This window comes from Rhyacophila brunnea, unplaced genomic scaffold (assembly GCF_057557595.1).
Source record: "Rhyacophila brunnea isolate RB1 unplaced genomic scaffold, BYU_Rbru_1.0 scaffold_4, whole genome shotgun sequence".
Classification (NCBI taxonomy): Eukaryota; Metazoa; Arthropoda; class Insecta; order Trichoptera; family Rhyacophilidae; genus Rhyacophila; species Rhyacophila brunnea.
The window spans coordinates 31,272,486-31,287,502 of NW_028233068.1; the positions used below are offsets into that span (position 1 = coordinate 31,272,486).

The following is a 15,017-nucleotide window of genomic DNA, read 5'->3' on the forward strand; positions in this document are numbered from 1 at the left end:
CAAAACCATACTGAAGTCACCTCACTCGTATTACACTGCACCACCAGTCTCGTATATATAGTATACCTATACTTATATATATCTGTAAATTTACACATTTACGAGTCACGTGACGCGATTACAATCTGTTTCTTGCATTAGAACCAATTTATTAATATACCTTCATTTTTTTTACCATGTCCGATCCTAAGAAGATCATGGCCTTCACTGAGTGGAGATTGTGACAACAGATTTTTGTTTTTACAAGAAATGGAAGTTAGCCACTTGTTCAACCTATTAGGTCCATATCTACTATCGTCCAAACATATTGAAAAACAACATATGAATTTGTCAGACAAGATTAGACCCACGATATTATAAGCCGACGCGGTAACCAGTCTGTCATCGTGGCCGTCATTTAGCTTATGACTAATAAAAAATAAATAGGTAGGTACGTAGATTTGAATAAATTAGGTAGGTATTAATAACATTATAAAGAAATTCACAAATCCTTTGACTCAAAATTACAGCTCTGGCATGCATTGAATAATTGATGAAAGTTTTTTTGAGAAAGGCCTTTATTACCTGATTTATGGCATCCTTTCTGGCCCAGATTCTGAATTGAGCAGAGGAACTATTTTTAGGTGACTCCTTGTGATCCAGCTGTGAGACAATGTACGCTACGAGGTAGGTTGACATAGGAACAGACTTCTCGAACTTGTCCCAATACCACCCTGGTGAACCCTCGCTGAAATAACAACACAAATCGTATATAAATAATGCCTAATTCTCTGGCTACTAGAAGCATCCAGCTGCAGAACATGAAGCTTGTAATTTAATACAATGTATTGATAATTTACCCATTCTGTTTCTTTTTAATTAATAATTATTCATAATCTTTTTACATCAAATCAAGGTTTAATAGTGTAACCATAACGATCTAGATTCGATAAAAGGGATATTATGTTGTACTTATCGATGTTCTTAAAATTAAATATAAAATACATTAAAACTATGACTCTTCAAAACTCTTTTTGAGACCTTGGAAAGAGTTTAATAAACAAATTTTTAATGATAACCATATATTATTATAGAATGGATTTATAAATTAAAATTTATCGTAATTTAATGAATGTTTTAATGTTTTTCGTATTGATTAATAATTCAAAGATGTCGAAGAAAATATATTTCAATAGAGATCGAGCTAAAAAGTAAGATAAAAAAAGTCAATCTCGCAATTTTTCCAAAGAGGACTCAGACATTGCCAACGTTCTGCTAGCCCGAATGAAGTTTTTTAATACTCTTTCATGTTATTTATGTAATTAATTATAACTATTTTTTCTTTTTAATCTAGTATGTTTAAAAGAAATTTGTTCTTTGTGGGGATCTCCAGGCGTGTTATTATCCTTCCAGCGTTATCGATATTAATCCCTTCGACGATGAAGTTTCTATGTGGCCCATACAGCAGTATCTTTATAAATATGTGATTAGATTGGCGCCGCCATACTCCACTTTCACAAATTAACCCAAGGGCCAAGACTCCAGTAACGTCCCTAGACAAAATGCCGCCCCTGGGCAGTTCCATAATGCCGTCCCATTTTTTTACAATATTTTTTATCATCCGTGCTTGTGTCATTTCTGGTCACCAAGAACGTCGAAGGGCAACGGGAGTAAACTAGACATCGCGAACCCGACAAAAAATTACAGCCCTGTTAAACCTTTTATGTTAATTAATACATTTTGTTTCCAACCAGTGAGCTGAGTTTTTTGAAGGAAAGATATTTTTGTTATTAAGTAAGTAAGCACTAGCTATTTCTACAACATATACCAAATGATTTTCCTCGATTTGCCGCCCTTCGAGTAACTGCCGCCCTCAGGCGACGCTCAATCTGCCTACCTCCACGGGACGTCACTGCAAGATTCTTTCTGGATACGCTCAAACACCTACAGTTTCTGACAATCACTTCATCACAGGGTCCATATCTCAGCTAACGTAGACTTCACAATACTTTTTCGTGAGTTACTTTGTTTATCTGGATAATCGTTGCGAATATATCATAGTATTTGATTTGGCAGACGATTGAAGCGGTACTTACTAGTAAATATAACTACTAATAACATAAGCCTGAGATATGATTGAAAATTCTATCCAGGATTGAAACGCAATATTTTCGTATACCTACCTACCAATTTATTATTAAAATATATACACATACATATCTACTCATTTCTTTGTGAATGTACCTAGTATAATTTAAATAAGATTTTGTGTTAGTACTTACATAGGGACAGTTTCAAGCAAGGGCATATTACTGATGGAGTTGAGTCCGTCTTTCCTACCAAGGGTAATAGAGAAGGTGGCTTTCATGTCTGGCTCGTCGAAGCAGGGGAAGGCCCTTCGAGCGTATGTTGGCTCGAATTGGGTCACAGCAATCCATCTAATAAAAGAACATCATACTATCAACGATATTTACGAGTTTAAACACCTAATTATTTGTTTGGATGAAACACATGCATAAACCGATCTCTTCGTTTATGACCAGAGCTGAAAATGAAAACCGAAACCCCAAACGGGAACCTCTTAAAGTTTATGCTGTTCCGCAGGTTCTACTGTTCTATTATTTGTGGTCATCATTCACTCTTTTGTTTTGGATAATAAAGTTATGCGAAGAATGTATTATATTATATTGTAGGTACTTATATAAATGCAGTCCCCTAAAACCTTTCAGTATTTCATTTGGCCCTCAAGAAAAGATAGGGTACTCATCATTAAGAGTGTTATTCGTAGTCGTATGAGTAACCATAATATTGTGCGGGCCGCTTGAGGCAGACATAATAATACTCATAAGTTCATCAAACCGGTAACATCGTGCAATAATATTATAGTCACTAATGCTTGCAGAATATTAATGTGATATATTGTAATATTTATATACCGTCATAATAATAAATACATTTACTATTACGAAAAAAAATATTAATGTTGGTAATTTGGTTATAAATTTTGCTCTGTTGGCAAAATCCTTACTAACAATTACTGAGCTGGCGGCTCACGTAGTAAAATGTACAAGGTAGGTACTGGGTTCTCATTTCTCATACAGGAATTCAGGGTCAGATTAATGTTCAGATGTAGGTATAAATATGAATTTTTCAAGCCTGGATGTTTCAGTGATGCGTTTCACTAATTTGGAGGTAGGTAATAGGTACTCCCGATGCAATGGTACCTAGTACAAAATAACACAGCAATGTTATACATTACATTATGTACGTTAGGTACATTACTGTGTTATGTTGTACTAGGTACCATTGCATCGGGAGTACCTATTACCTCCATATTAGGGACACATCACTGAAACATCCAGGCTTGAAAATTTCACATAATATATGCCTACTTCTGAACATTAATCTGACCCTGAACCCCTGGTATGAGAAATGAGAACCCAGTACCTACCTAGTACATTTTACTACGTGAACCGCCAGCCCAGTAATTGTTAGTAAGGATTTTGCCAACTTACACTTACCACAAGTTGCTACAAAATACGTTATCTCGCGGTGGCTAAGTACAAAATTTTATTTAGAAAATTAAAAAAAAAAAAGTGTTATATAGGTAGGTAGTTAATGCGTAATAAGTAGGTACATAATTATTATGATGCATACTCATAATATTACGGTAGTGTGGAAGGTGCCCTTTAATTAATAATTGTTACATTGTGTGTGCGGAGCATAAACTTGCATGAGCAGTAAATTCTCTACAAAATAATATATGCGAAAATGTTCATTATTTTTTTGTGTAAGTAGATAAATGAACTCGTCAAATTATTATGCCGCCCGATCTAATAATTGGGTCATTGTTTAGTTTTTTTATATATACAAACCACACACATTTGGTATGGAAATTGGAAACAGTTGTGCGGACAAACTCTTAAAAATGTTCACGCGCACGCATTGGTCGTAACTGTAGTTATCTAACAAATAGGGACAAAGTGCTAGGACACAGTGTTCGAGCGGGCGGCGGGGCGGCAGCGGCGTGTGAAACTCAAACATATTATAACCGTGTGTGAAATGTTCGTAGACTGTATCTTTTTTTTTTTGGGCACACGGTTATACGTTTGAGTTTCACGCGCCGCTGCCCGCGCGTTCACTCTGGCTGAGTCCAAAGAAGTTGGACTGTCTTCAACCTATTTGAAGAAACATGATTTCTTACTCGTTTTTGCCTGTTTGGTGGTTCTTGTAGCTACTTCTGTAGTAACCGACGAGTGACTCCGAAATGACCCCGTCGAAGGGAATGGTCAGTTGGTAGGAGTGGGATTTTGTGAGACTACTGTCGAAAGTGAAGGTGAGAAAGTCCACGGGAATATCATATGTCACATTATGGACATTGATTTTTTTTTCTGATTCATCCAAACACTTAATCTTGACGTCTTTCTCGCGTATCACGAGATTTTTCGACATAAGAGTGATGCTTTTTGTATCCTTCAATACACTGAGCTGAAATGCAAAAAAATATTAAGTATCACAAATGTTTATAGAAATATAGAGGCGGACTGAAAAAAATATTATTGTTATAGTGCATTTATCACACAAAGATTCAACCCCACTTTGCTATACAGGGTGCGTAGGTAATAGCAAAATTAAAAGGAGAAACTAATCTGCGCACACGGTTGGTGTAATGAAAATACGCCCACTCATGGAGCAAAAAAAAATATTTTACGAACTCAGAGCAATAATACTAAAGCGAGAGCATATTATATGGACATATGACGCCGTTTTCGCCGCGTGTGATGTACAGTAGAACCATAATTTGCTACCACATTTAAACACACCTAAAAATATTGACCTTTATATTTAGCACAAAAAATCTATATATTTCAGCAACACGATTTCCCGGTTTTGGCTTCAGCTCATTAGTCAAACTAATATTTACCGGTTTCACTAAGTCGTTTATTCATATGTCTTCTATCTTACTCCAACGCATATTGCGGAGATTATGCCAAATGCTTGCTCACTCGCACTCATAGTTAGTTTTTGTTCAGGCCTTGGTTGCGAGTAGGGAATCCAATCCCGAGCCAAAATTCTGATCCCGGGATTTCGGGATTACAATTTGACAATCCCGGGATTGGCATTTTTTCCATTGTTGATATAAAATTTTTATATTTACAAATAACATTGATAAAATCGGTCAAAAATAAATCTAGTATAATTTTTATACTATTTAAGACATTTATTGTTAATATTGTATACGTTCAATCTTGGAAATACATAAGTTTAATGGAGTAAATAATATTGTAATATAAATAATAATGTGAATTTAATATGAGATTGCTGCTTCTGATAGTAAAAACTTAATGAATGGGTTAGCGAGATTTAAAATAGTAAAGCAAATCATGGTGTAGGTACTTATGGACTTTCCGCTTCATAAATCTAATTAGTCAGCCAAATATGAAACTGTCGTTAAACGTATTAGATCATGGTGGAATTACTTTGTTAATAGTAAGAAGCATTGTTTTTCCAATCTTTCTCATTTTTATTAATTTATGTGAAAAAATAAAATGAATCGGTAACTTACACACGGGTATAAATCAAACTTCATTCAGACTCAGTTTATTTCTAATGTAGTTATTTGTTATTAAAAGTATTTTTCTGTTGTCCGAAAGTATCGGGATTATGTTTATCAATCACGGGATTCATAGGTATCGAAAATAGCTCGGGATCCCGGGATTGGAATCTCTAGTTGCGAATTGCGACAGTGAAAAATTCACCACATATTGTATAGCATTTTCTTTACTTAGTATCAGTAAGATACATAGGTAAGTATCAAGAGTCAAATTAATGATTTTTACGGGAATATAAAACAGGTATTGATAATTTTTCAATATTCATTTATCTCTATATTATAATAATAATTATGCATTAAAATTTGACAAGTAAACAAAACGCATATGTACTAAATATTGGTAATATTTGAGGACATTCGTGCGGACAAATTGGCGGATTCTCATTAAGTCATAAAAGAGCCTGCATTAAAACTCTTGGTCCATGGCGGCAGACTTTCGCTTGTCTATCTTGTTCTGTGGTTCATACGTACTTAGGTACCTACCAACATTCAAATCATACCAATAATTAGAATGGTGTCATTTAACTATAATATTTAACTATAATATTGAAATATTTGACTATTTAAGAATGCACAATATTATGTGCCTACTGATATAGGTGCAGAAATATTGTCCAAACTGATTTCACAAATCGTATCTTGTGTAGGTGATAATGCGTAATATGTGCAAAATCATTTACCTGTATCTTAACCAATCCATTAAATGTAAAGTTGCTCTTATCACCCAAATGTGAAAGAATTTGAAGGTCATAATGTTTGGGTACAACATTTTTTGGAAGCCTGTACTGTGGTGTTTCGCTTGATACATTTAATACGAATCCTAGCGCTAAAACGCACAGGAAACAATTTCTGGTCACCATCGTAATACTGTTGAGAGCCTCTGGTTTCTGAAAAAAAAAGATAAATCAATTAATTAACACAATATATTGTTGGAGACTTCCGCGGTTGTTTGTTATCGTATTAGGTTTTTGAGGTTGTCACCAGGCGCGCACACAGAGGGAAAGTTTTCGAGTTTCGACATATTGTCTAAAAGTCAATACAGCGCGGACGATGTAAACGGACATTAACGGTCCTAATAATATTATGACCGTTACATCACACGCATTCCATAACCACGTGTGGATGCAACAGCTCAGAATAACTTGTAGGTGAACACCCTTACGCAAGGATTTACATACAAACTCTCAAATGACTTCTAAGTATATTTTTTTGCATTCAAAAATATAAGTCGCCTTCAGCGATCTTCATAGACAAATCTGGAATCTGGAAGAAGATTCACCATCTCTGGCATTGTCATAATAATAACATTATACAATCAGACATGACTTGTTATCTATGAAATAGTTTTAATGTTTCCAACCATGTCCGATCCTAATAGGATCATATGGGTCTCCACAGGATAGAGGTTTGTATTAACAGATTTTGTTTTTACGAGAAATTGATGTCAGCCACTTGCTCAACTTATTAGGTCCAAACCCTGACTTACACACAAATTGAAAAACAATATGTGTACTTGCCAGACCCAGGATTCGAACCTGGGACCCACGGCGTGATAGTCCAACGCTTAAGCCGCGTGGCCACCGTTTTAATAGGTACCATCATTATTGTAAGTAAAAAAGGATCTTACAATATTATGTAACTAAATAATAATTAGTAAGTACCTATGTAGTTGGGAATTTGTATGTATGTAAACAGGATGTTCATAAAATAATAAACATTTTTTTAAAAATCTAATCGCAAGGCAATCCTGATTTTCACCACATGTCGTGTGTACACTTGCAATATATTACTTTTACACCAAAGACATAAGATAATGTGTGCAATACCGTGGCTGGTCTATCCTACGGGAGCAGTAGGCGTCCATTTCGCAATAAGAATTTTATTTTATTATAAATGCTTATCAAAAAAATTCACCATCACCAACAATGGTGGGTGCATGGCTGACATTCCCTAAGAAGAATACCCATGAAAAAACTATCGAAATTGCAACCGTCCAATTCGTCCTGCAAAGCAAGCAATATTCATATTTTTTTCATTTATGTACACCAGTGGTGCACAAACGCGGCCCGTGGGCCGCATGCGGCCAGAAATGGCATTTCTTGCGGCCAAAAATAACAAGTACATACTTCATCACCAAATTTTTTATTGAATATGATAAAAATGCCCGTGAAAATTTAGAAAATGGATAAATTGGCCATTCTTTCAAAAAGCTTGTGCACCACTGATGTACACACACACACACTTTGTTTTGAAAAACATTTTTTCAATGTTTTGTACGTAGTCATTTAAAAATAATTTTCAGATAAAATCAGCCTATATTTTTTTATTACGATCTATTTCAAAAAAATATATATATACCTTTCTTAAACAACATTTTTATAAAACAGGAATACTTAATTTATTAATTACCTACATAGGTATACTGGTATACATAATAGTAATTCATAAAGCTTGTAGTGCACAGGGATATTCCAAAAGACCAAAATTTAAAAATTAATAACGATTTGGATTCGATTCTCATACACTTTCAAATAAAATCATTATAGTATAAAGAATCAATTAAATCGAGATCAACAAATTGATTTCAAAGATAATCCTAGTGTCCAGTCGCGTGTTTTATCTGCGCGATTCCTAGAAAGTATAAATATTATTATTTGTAATAATTGTGTTTACGTTAGTGTGTGTGGAAAATGTTTGGTACTATTCAACTATTCTTCTATTATATCCCTTTTTACAATATAACGTAGATGTACGAGTGCCACTTATTATATTATTGTTGTGATAAGTCCTAACGAATGTCGCCATTATTTTGCGACAGTTTTTACTCGCTAAGTTTATCTACGCAATTACGTCCAAATATTAGATATTCAAGATGGTATATAATGTTATTAATACTATGATTTGCCTATGTGATTATCGAATCACGTATGCATTTGTCTAACAATCAACCTTTACAAATCAACACACAACTTAATTATATATGCTGAAAAGTTTTAAAATTAGCAGTATTATTACATCCATTTTCAATGCAGTCGTACAACAATTGCATTCATTATTTCGAAAATAACTTTATATATATATATATATATATATATGTTGTGACCTAAAATGTGCATTATTATGTCCAGTGGCTTGCATTCAATTGGTGTAGTCATTGAAATGATAGATAATGCAAATACAATACTTTTATTGTTTTATTTATGCAACATGATGTTGTCTTTTAAGAAGCATTTGAACGTTGCGACCCGCAGCAGTACTTACTACCACCACTATTTTACTGAAATTAGTAGCTCTGAATGTTAATGAGAGAAGGACGCCCGTAGTATCAACTATCACTTACACTTTTTCTTTCGACTTTGCTAGTCACCATCAGTATCTCCGAAAATATTGAGTCCCCTGCAACACAAACATAGACCCTCTAAACCAACCTGACCCGCAACACGTCTTAATCGAGCGTATCACGTGGGTCTACGTTTGGATGTAAAGCATCAGTAGTTTTTTTACACCTGGGAATGTCTCAAGAGGATACCAAAGACTGACGACGACACCCATTCAAGTGTGCTTTGCCCGAGCTTACAGATAGTTCCTAATAAAAACGTGCCCATGGGATGAGCACGGTGAACTAACAAAAATAAATGATTCTAATTAATAAATGTTATATCATACGAAAATCAAAGCTAAAACTAAACAACTATATGAAAAAATCTTCGACGCCGCATTTTTTTTAGATTGCCGACGACTCCTGCATACGATTTCACTGTTCAAACGTATAACGCCCAGATACTATAACGGATAGGCAGATCTACCTTGATAGAGTTGGTGGCGCGGTTGGCCGCACAGGGGATTCTTAGCACCACATCTCCAAAGCACCTTTCTCTTTAGCACAATTTGGGTGATCGAGTTTGATTTGAATTTATCGGCATTTTCATTACCTACCTAATATGCTACTTAGGTACATTTTAAATTTGGTCCACAAGTTCGGTATTGTCGTCTTAAAATATGATTCTAGATAAATAACTGGGATAATATCGGCCACACCGGGACGTATGGTAACTATTCACAGTTTACAAGAACGCGTTAAAATTTTGTAGAATGAACGTCACGTACGAACAGAAATATTAATCTAATCCAACATTGCAGAAATTTGTCGTTAGGTTGTAAAACAATTCTGTGATCATTCATCACAGATATATTGTTTTTTACTACAATCAGTGATTAATACAATTAGTACAGCTTAGCAGGTTTTTAATAAACAATAATATAACTATGTGAATTAAAACTGTAGCATTCAGGGTGCTGAACATTCAAACGTGTCCACAAAAGTCTTAGTATCAGAGCATCCACAACGACTCGATGTTTGGTGGGGATTTTCACAATTAATAATTAATTGCGATGAACACTGCTGAATCCGGGATTGAAATCCCAAAGTGAATTTATAATCCCGCGATTTAGTAATGTATTTATTTTTTTATAAATCCAGGACTCGAAATGGACCGGAACGCACCGGAGCGCCGTCCGGTTCATGAAATCGAAAAAAATCCGCTCCATCTCGTGGAAAAATATTTTAGCCATCTGAGCTCATATAACGAAAAATCCAACACCCTTATTGTTATAAAATTAACATAAAATTAGATAACTATCTTAATATTTTCGGAAAATTATTTAGCGCTTCAGTTCGTAAAAATTTCCATTCCGAGCGCTGTAATAAATCCCCAGGAATATTTCTCCAATGTCACCTAAGTGGTGTAAATTGTTTTAAGAGAATTGTTGATCGACCCTTTTCCATTGAGAAATTGAGTAATTTTCGTATTTTTTTTAAATTTTAAGATATTATCATTACTTTGATTTTCATTTCACGTTGCTTTTTAATCTAATCTAAAAACACATAATAATTCTGAAATGACGGAATCTCAGTTATTTTAATTCCAGAATTTGGACATACTAATTTTTATGAGATCCCAAGATTCAGGATTACCGGAATGCAAACCATAATTATTAGTATGGATCATTTATTGATGTTTAAAAATGATAAAAGGGAATGCCACTGCTTATACATACAGGAATTTTTATAATGATGTTTATCAAAATCATCAATTATAGACATTTATTGTATTGTTATACCGAACATGTTTATCGTCAGGTTACGATTCGTTTTAGTTTGGACTCCTATTCGAAAATGTGTATATTTGAATGATAATTAATTTCAAATTTGATTAAAATCATACTATCAGCGCGTATTTCCACTATGAGCCGTGATAGTCACGTCACGGTTCACAACATTTTTGTAATTAAAATGCGAAACTCATGATATGATACTAAATTACTACAACTGTGTCATATAGCGTCATTATGCTCCACTAGACCATGGATAACGAAGATTTTTAAGTTTACATGACAAAAAATTATCATAGATTTACAGAAATGTAATATATTTCCTCGGTGCCCCCCATTTATATGCAATGTTTGTTATTATACAAAGAGAACGTGTCATCGTATCATTACTAGAGCTTGTGATTTTTCGATTCTCGAGAACTATTGAATTCAAGTCGAGAGATTTTTTCTTATTTAAATCGTCTGAGGAAAATAAATTTGTATTTACAATGAAAGTCGTTAGCTCTTCCAGTGAAAAAATCCAAGAAATGGCTAAGTTGCCAACGCTGCTTCTCAAATCTAATTAAGTATTCCGTTATCCCGATATCAAGATTTACATTCATAATTTCTAGAGAAATGACAATCCAATGTTGTCGTTATTTTTCGATAAATCTCGATCATAATCTCTAATAACCGCTCAAAATACATAATATCGCACATATTATGTAATGGTAACAAACTATGTAGTTTTATTTAGAATTCTTTCTCTATCCGTATGTATAGCAAATAGGCAAATCTGTTATTATTTACTCGTATATTAATTTTCTTCTTGTTTACTAAGTGTTTGAAAATACTTCTACCTATAGCATTGTGGTCGATGTGCATGGGCGCGAATCTCAAGAGACGCAGGTTCGATTTTTGCTGGATGTCGTACTTTTTTCAAAAAAGATTTTTTTCTATTTGTTCAACAAAATGAATTTTACATTCTTAATTAAAATCGGGGTTAAGTTGGATTGCAGAGGTAGTACCTTTGTTCTGAGTAAACCAGACAATGGTCCTCGCTGTCCTACAAGGCAAGTGGATGCGTAATATAGATCTAAAACAGATCATTAGCCTCTCCATTACCGAGACCGTATGTGCGTGGTGCCAGCACCACATCCTCCTAGAGGTGACCCTGGTATCGCAGAACACAGCGGATCTAGACTGGGAAGTCAATAAATATCCCTGGTATTGGGCAGCAGCAATTACCAGTACTGATGTAAGGTGGAGAGGATAAACTTCGGTACAGCTTACATTTAGATAACTGAAGGCATGGTCGCAACGGCTTTAATGGCTTTGATTGTTTTTTGCGAGTTTAGAACAATAAGTTTGATAAGCCACATGTTAAAAGTGTTATTAAAAATCATCCATAATAGGATTTTTCGAAAATGCGAAAAAGACATGGATGACACACAATTTGCCTTCAGAAGTGGTTTGAGCACTCGCGAAGCACTTTTCAGCTTGAATGTTCTAGTGCAAAGATGCCTAGATGTTAATGTTGATGTTTATATGTGTTTCATCGATTACGAGAAAGCATTCGATACTGTTAGGCATCCTAAACTTCTCGAACTCTTACAGGAGAAAGGCATCGATGCAAGATACATTCAACTGATAGCTAACTTATATTGGAATCAAACAGCGAATATCAAGATTGAAAACGAAATCAGTGGAGAGGTAAAAATTCGTCGCGGTGTAAGACAGGGGTCTATATTGTCACCTCTGCTATTTAACATGTACTCAGAAGCTATTTTCAAAGAAGCCTTACAAGGTGAATCGGTGGGTATTTTGGTTAATGGCAAACATATTAACAATATACGATATGCCGACGATACTGTGCTGATTGATGATAGCTTAAAGAGTTTACATCAACTGGTAGAAAAGGTTAATGAGGTCAGTAATTCTTATGGTTTAAAAATGAACCTCAAGAAAACAAAACTATTACTAGTATCAAAAATAGCGACACCAGACACCAACACAAATTTTGTCATTAACAACGAACCAATCGAACGTGTGACCCATTATAAATGTTTAGGTACATGGGTCAATGAGAAATGGGACCAGTCTCAGGAAATAAAAACTAGAATTGAGATCGCAAGGAGCGCCTTTCTCAAAATGAGACGCCTCCTTAGCAATCGAGATCTTAACTTGAGACTGCGTATGGTACGTTGTTATGTTCTCTCAATTCTTTTCTATGGTATGGAAGTATGGACGCTAAACCAAGAGATGTCACGGAGACTTGAAGCTTTCGAGATGTGGCTGTATAGGCGCATCCTCAAAATTCCTTGGACTGACCGGGTGACAAATGTTGAAGTTCTCAATCGAATGGGGAAGGACCGAGAAGTTCTACGTAGTATCAAAACCAGGAAACTACAGTACCTCGGCCACATTATGAGAGGACAAAAATACAGCATTCCCCAACTTGTCATTCAAGGAAAGATCAATGGGAAGCGTAGCAGAGGACGGCGCCGCATTTCGTGGCTTAAGAACCTCCGTGATTGGTACGAGTGCAGCTCCACTGAACTGTTCCGGGTAGCAGACGACAAAGATAAGATCGCCTTGATGGTGGCCGACCTCCGCTAGGGGATGGCACAATAAGAAGAAGAATTAAATCTTGTGAATTATTCGTTGCATAAAAAAATAGCTAACTTAATTTATTGCTTTACCATTCGCTTTGACCTTGTCGCAACCCGTTTTCATAAAAGCCTGCTTCTCCTCTGAGTGAGTGATATGTTGTTCAGATTCTCTCTCCAATTCTGTTATTAAAGAACTTTACGATTTTACATTCCTTTACTCCTCCTCAAATACAAGTACATATTATGCAGGTCCCATCTTCACTTTTATCTATTGTACGGCTACGTGTATAATTTCCTTCTGAACATAGTCTCAGAGGTGCGAATCGCTTCTCCCCATGAGAATATTAAATCTTGACCCATAGTTTATCCTTTCGTTAATCGTTTCAGGCCTGATTATGCCCAACTGGCTTAATGCCTGTTTATAGGAAGTACATACAGAGTAGTCCAACTGTGATTGATGAATGGAAAACAAAAATAACTTATGCAAACGACAATGTATTAAATGGTACATCCCTGACATGCTTTCAATTTTCTTGCTGAAAATTAATATCGACTCTTTTTAGAGCGTTTTCGTAATGTTTCTGGAATTCACGTAGTGGTTGACAGACGAATCCTGGCGAGTAAAATATCAAACATGTTTGAAATAGAACGAACTTTGTCTGGGGTCTTATAAGTCCGCAGATTTGGGATTATTCACACGGAAGAAAAGTCCGATGACTTTAAACGTGGCAATGGAACAGGACTAGACCCACACATTTGGGCCTATATAATTTTAGGCATTAGTTTTTAATCATGCTAGCACTTCTTCGAGGTCTTCTGACATAACAATTTAGATTTTTAAAAAGAGGTAACAGACCGTTAAAAACATTTATAATATTGATCCGTTGTTGCAAATTGTAAATAGCCATTATAAATCTTCAAAAAATGTTTCATAACTGAGAAAATAATTTAACACAAAAAAGTTACAAATTTTTAAACAGTTGGGAAACTCTTTAAAAAGTATCCTAGTATGCCATATAGAAAGAGATGAATAAAAAATCTCACCATTACAAAATATTAAAATGTATTATGATAAATATTATGACATTATGCAAATGAAAATCTATGATTATATATTGTGGAAATAATTTAAATAAGTGAATGCAGAATTTCAATGACCCAATCTTGCAAAACAGCAGATTTTCAATACAATAATTTATTCGAAGGCAATCAATCAGCGGTGGGGTACTCACTTTTTATTTTGAATAAATTAGGATTAACGTATCTGGTAATAAATCTATGTGTATGGCTGCCTTGAATCTGCAAAATCATTGATTTAAAAGTTAAATTTTAAAGTAATAGATAGTCAATTACCAATGTGAAATCAGTGCACCCAAGTGCACCGTTGTAGAACATGGGACAACCGGTAAATATTACTCACAGGTTTTCTTTTACGTGTAATGCACGGACATGTCATTAAAATTAAAACATATTATGTACACCTAGTTGTAAATACTAGAATTAACTATTATTACAAAGATAGTTGCAGTTATTTTATATCCCATTTTAACTTTTTAAATAATAATATATGTATTATAGAAATGTTTTGAATAACATTGATTTGGAGATAGTGCTGTTTATTACTACATCAAGAAGTCTATTTATGATTTAAACAAGCAGTCATTTTATAAGTATAGTTTTCTTGATAAACTCATATACATCATATTTTCTAATTTACCTTT

The 15,017-nt window shown here is 34.6% G+C and overlaps 1 protein-coding gene across 2 annotated transcripts in view; it reads right to left on the minus strand.

Moving 5' to 3' along the window:
* The window catches only part of LOC147067255 (aminopeptidase N-like), a 49,116-nt gene that overhangs the window by 18,654 nt on the left and 15,445 nt on the right, over nucleotides 1-15,017 (minus strand). The window contains exons 1-5 of one of the 2 annotated variants that reach the window (XM_085953807.1): nucleotides 8,003-8,132; nucleotides 6,274-6,480; nucleotides 4,184-4,467; nucleotides 2,262-2,417; nucleotides 565-727 (exon numbers count right to left, since the gene is read on the minus strand). In XM_085953807.1, the coding sequence (XP_085809933.1) occupies nucleotides 565-727; nucleotides 2,262-2,417; nucleotides 4,184-4,467; nucleotides 6,274-6,453 (783 nt within the window). In that variant the 5' untranslated portion in view covers nucleotides 6,454-6,480; nucleotides 8,003-8,132. Of the gene's footprint in view, nucleotides 1-564; nucleotides 728-2,261; nucleotides 2,418-4,183; nucleotides 4,468-6,273; nucleotides 6,481-8,002; nucleotides 8,133-15,017 lie in introns of those variants that run through there. The other variant, XM_085953806.1, reaches the window with a different exon arrangement.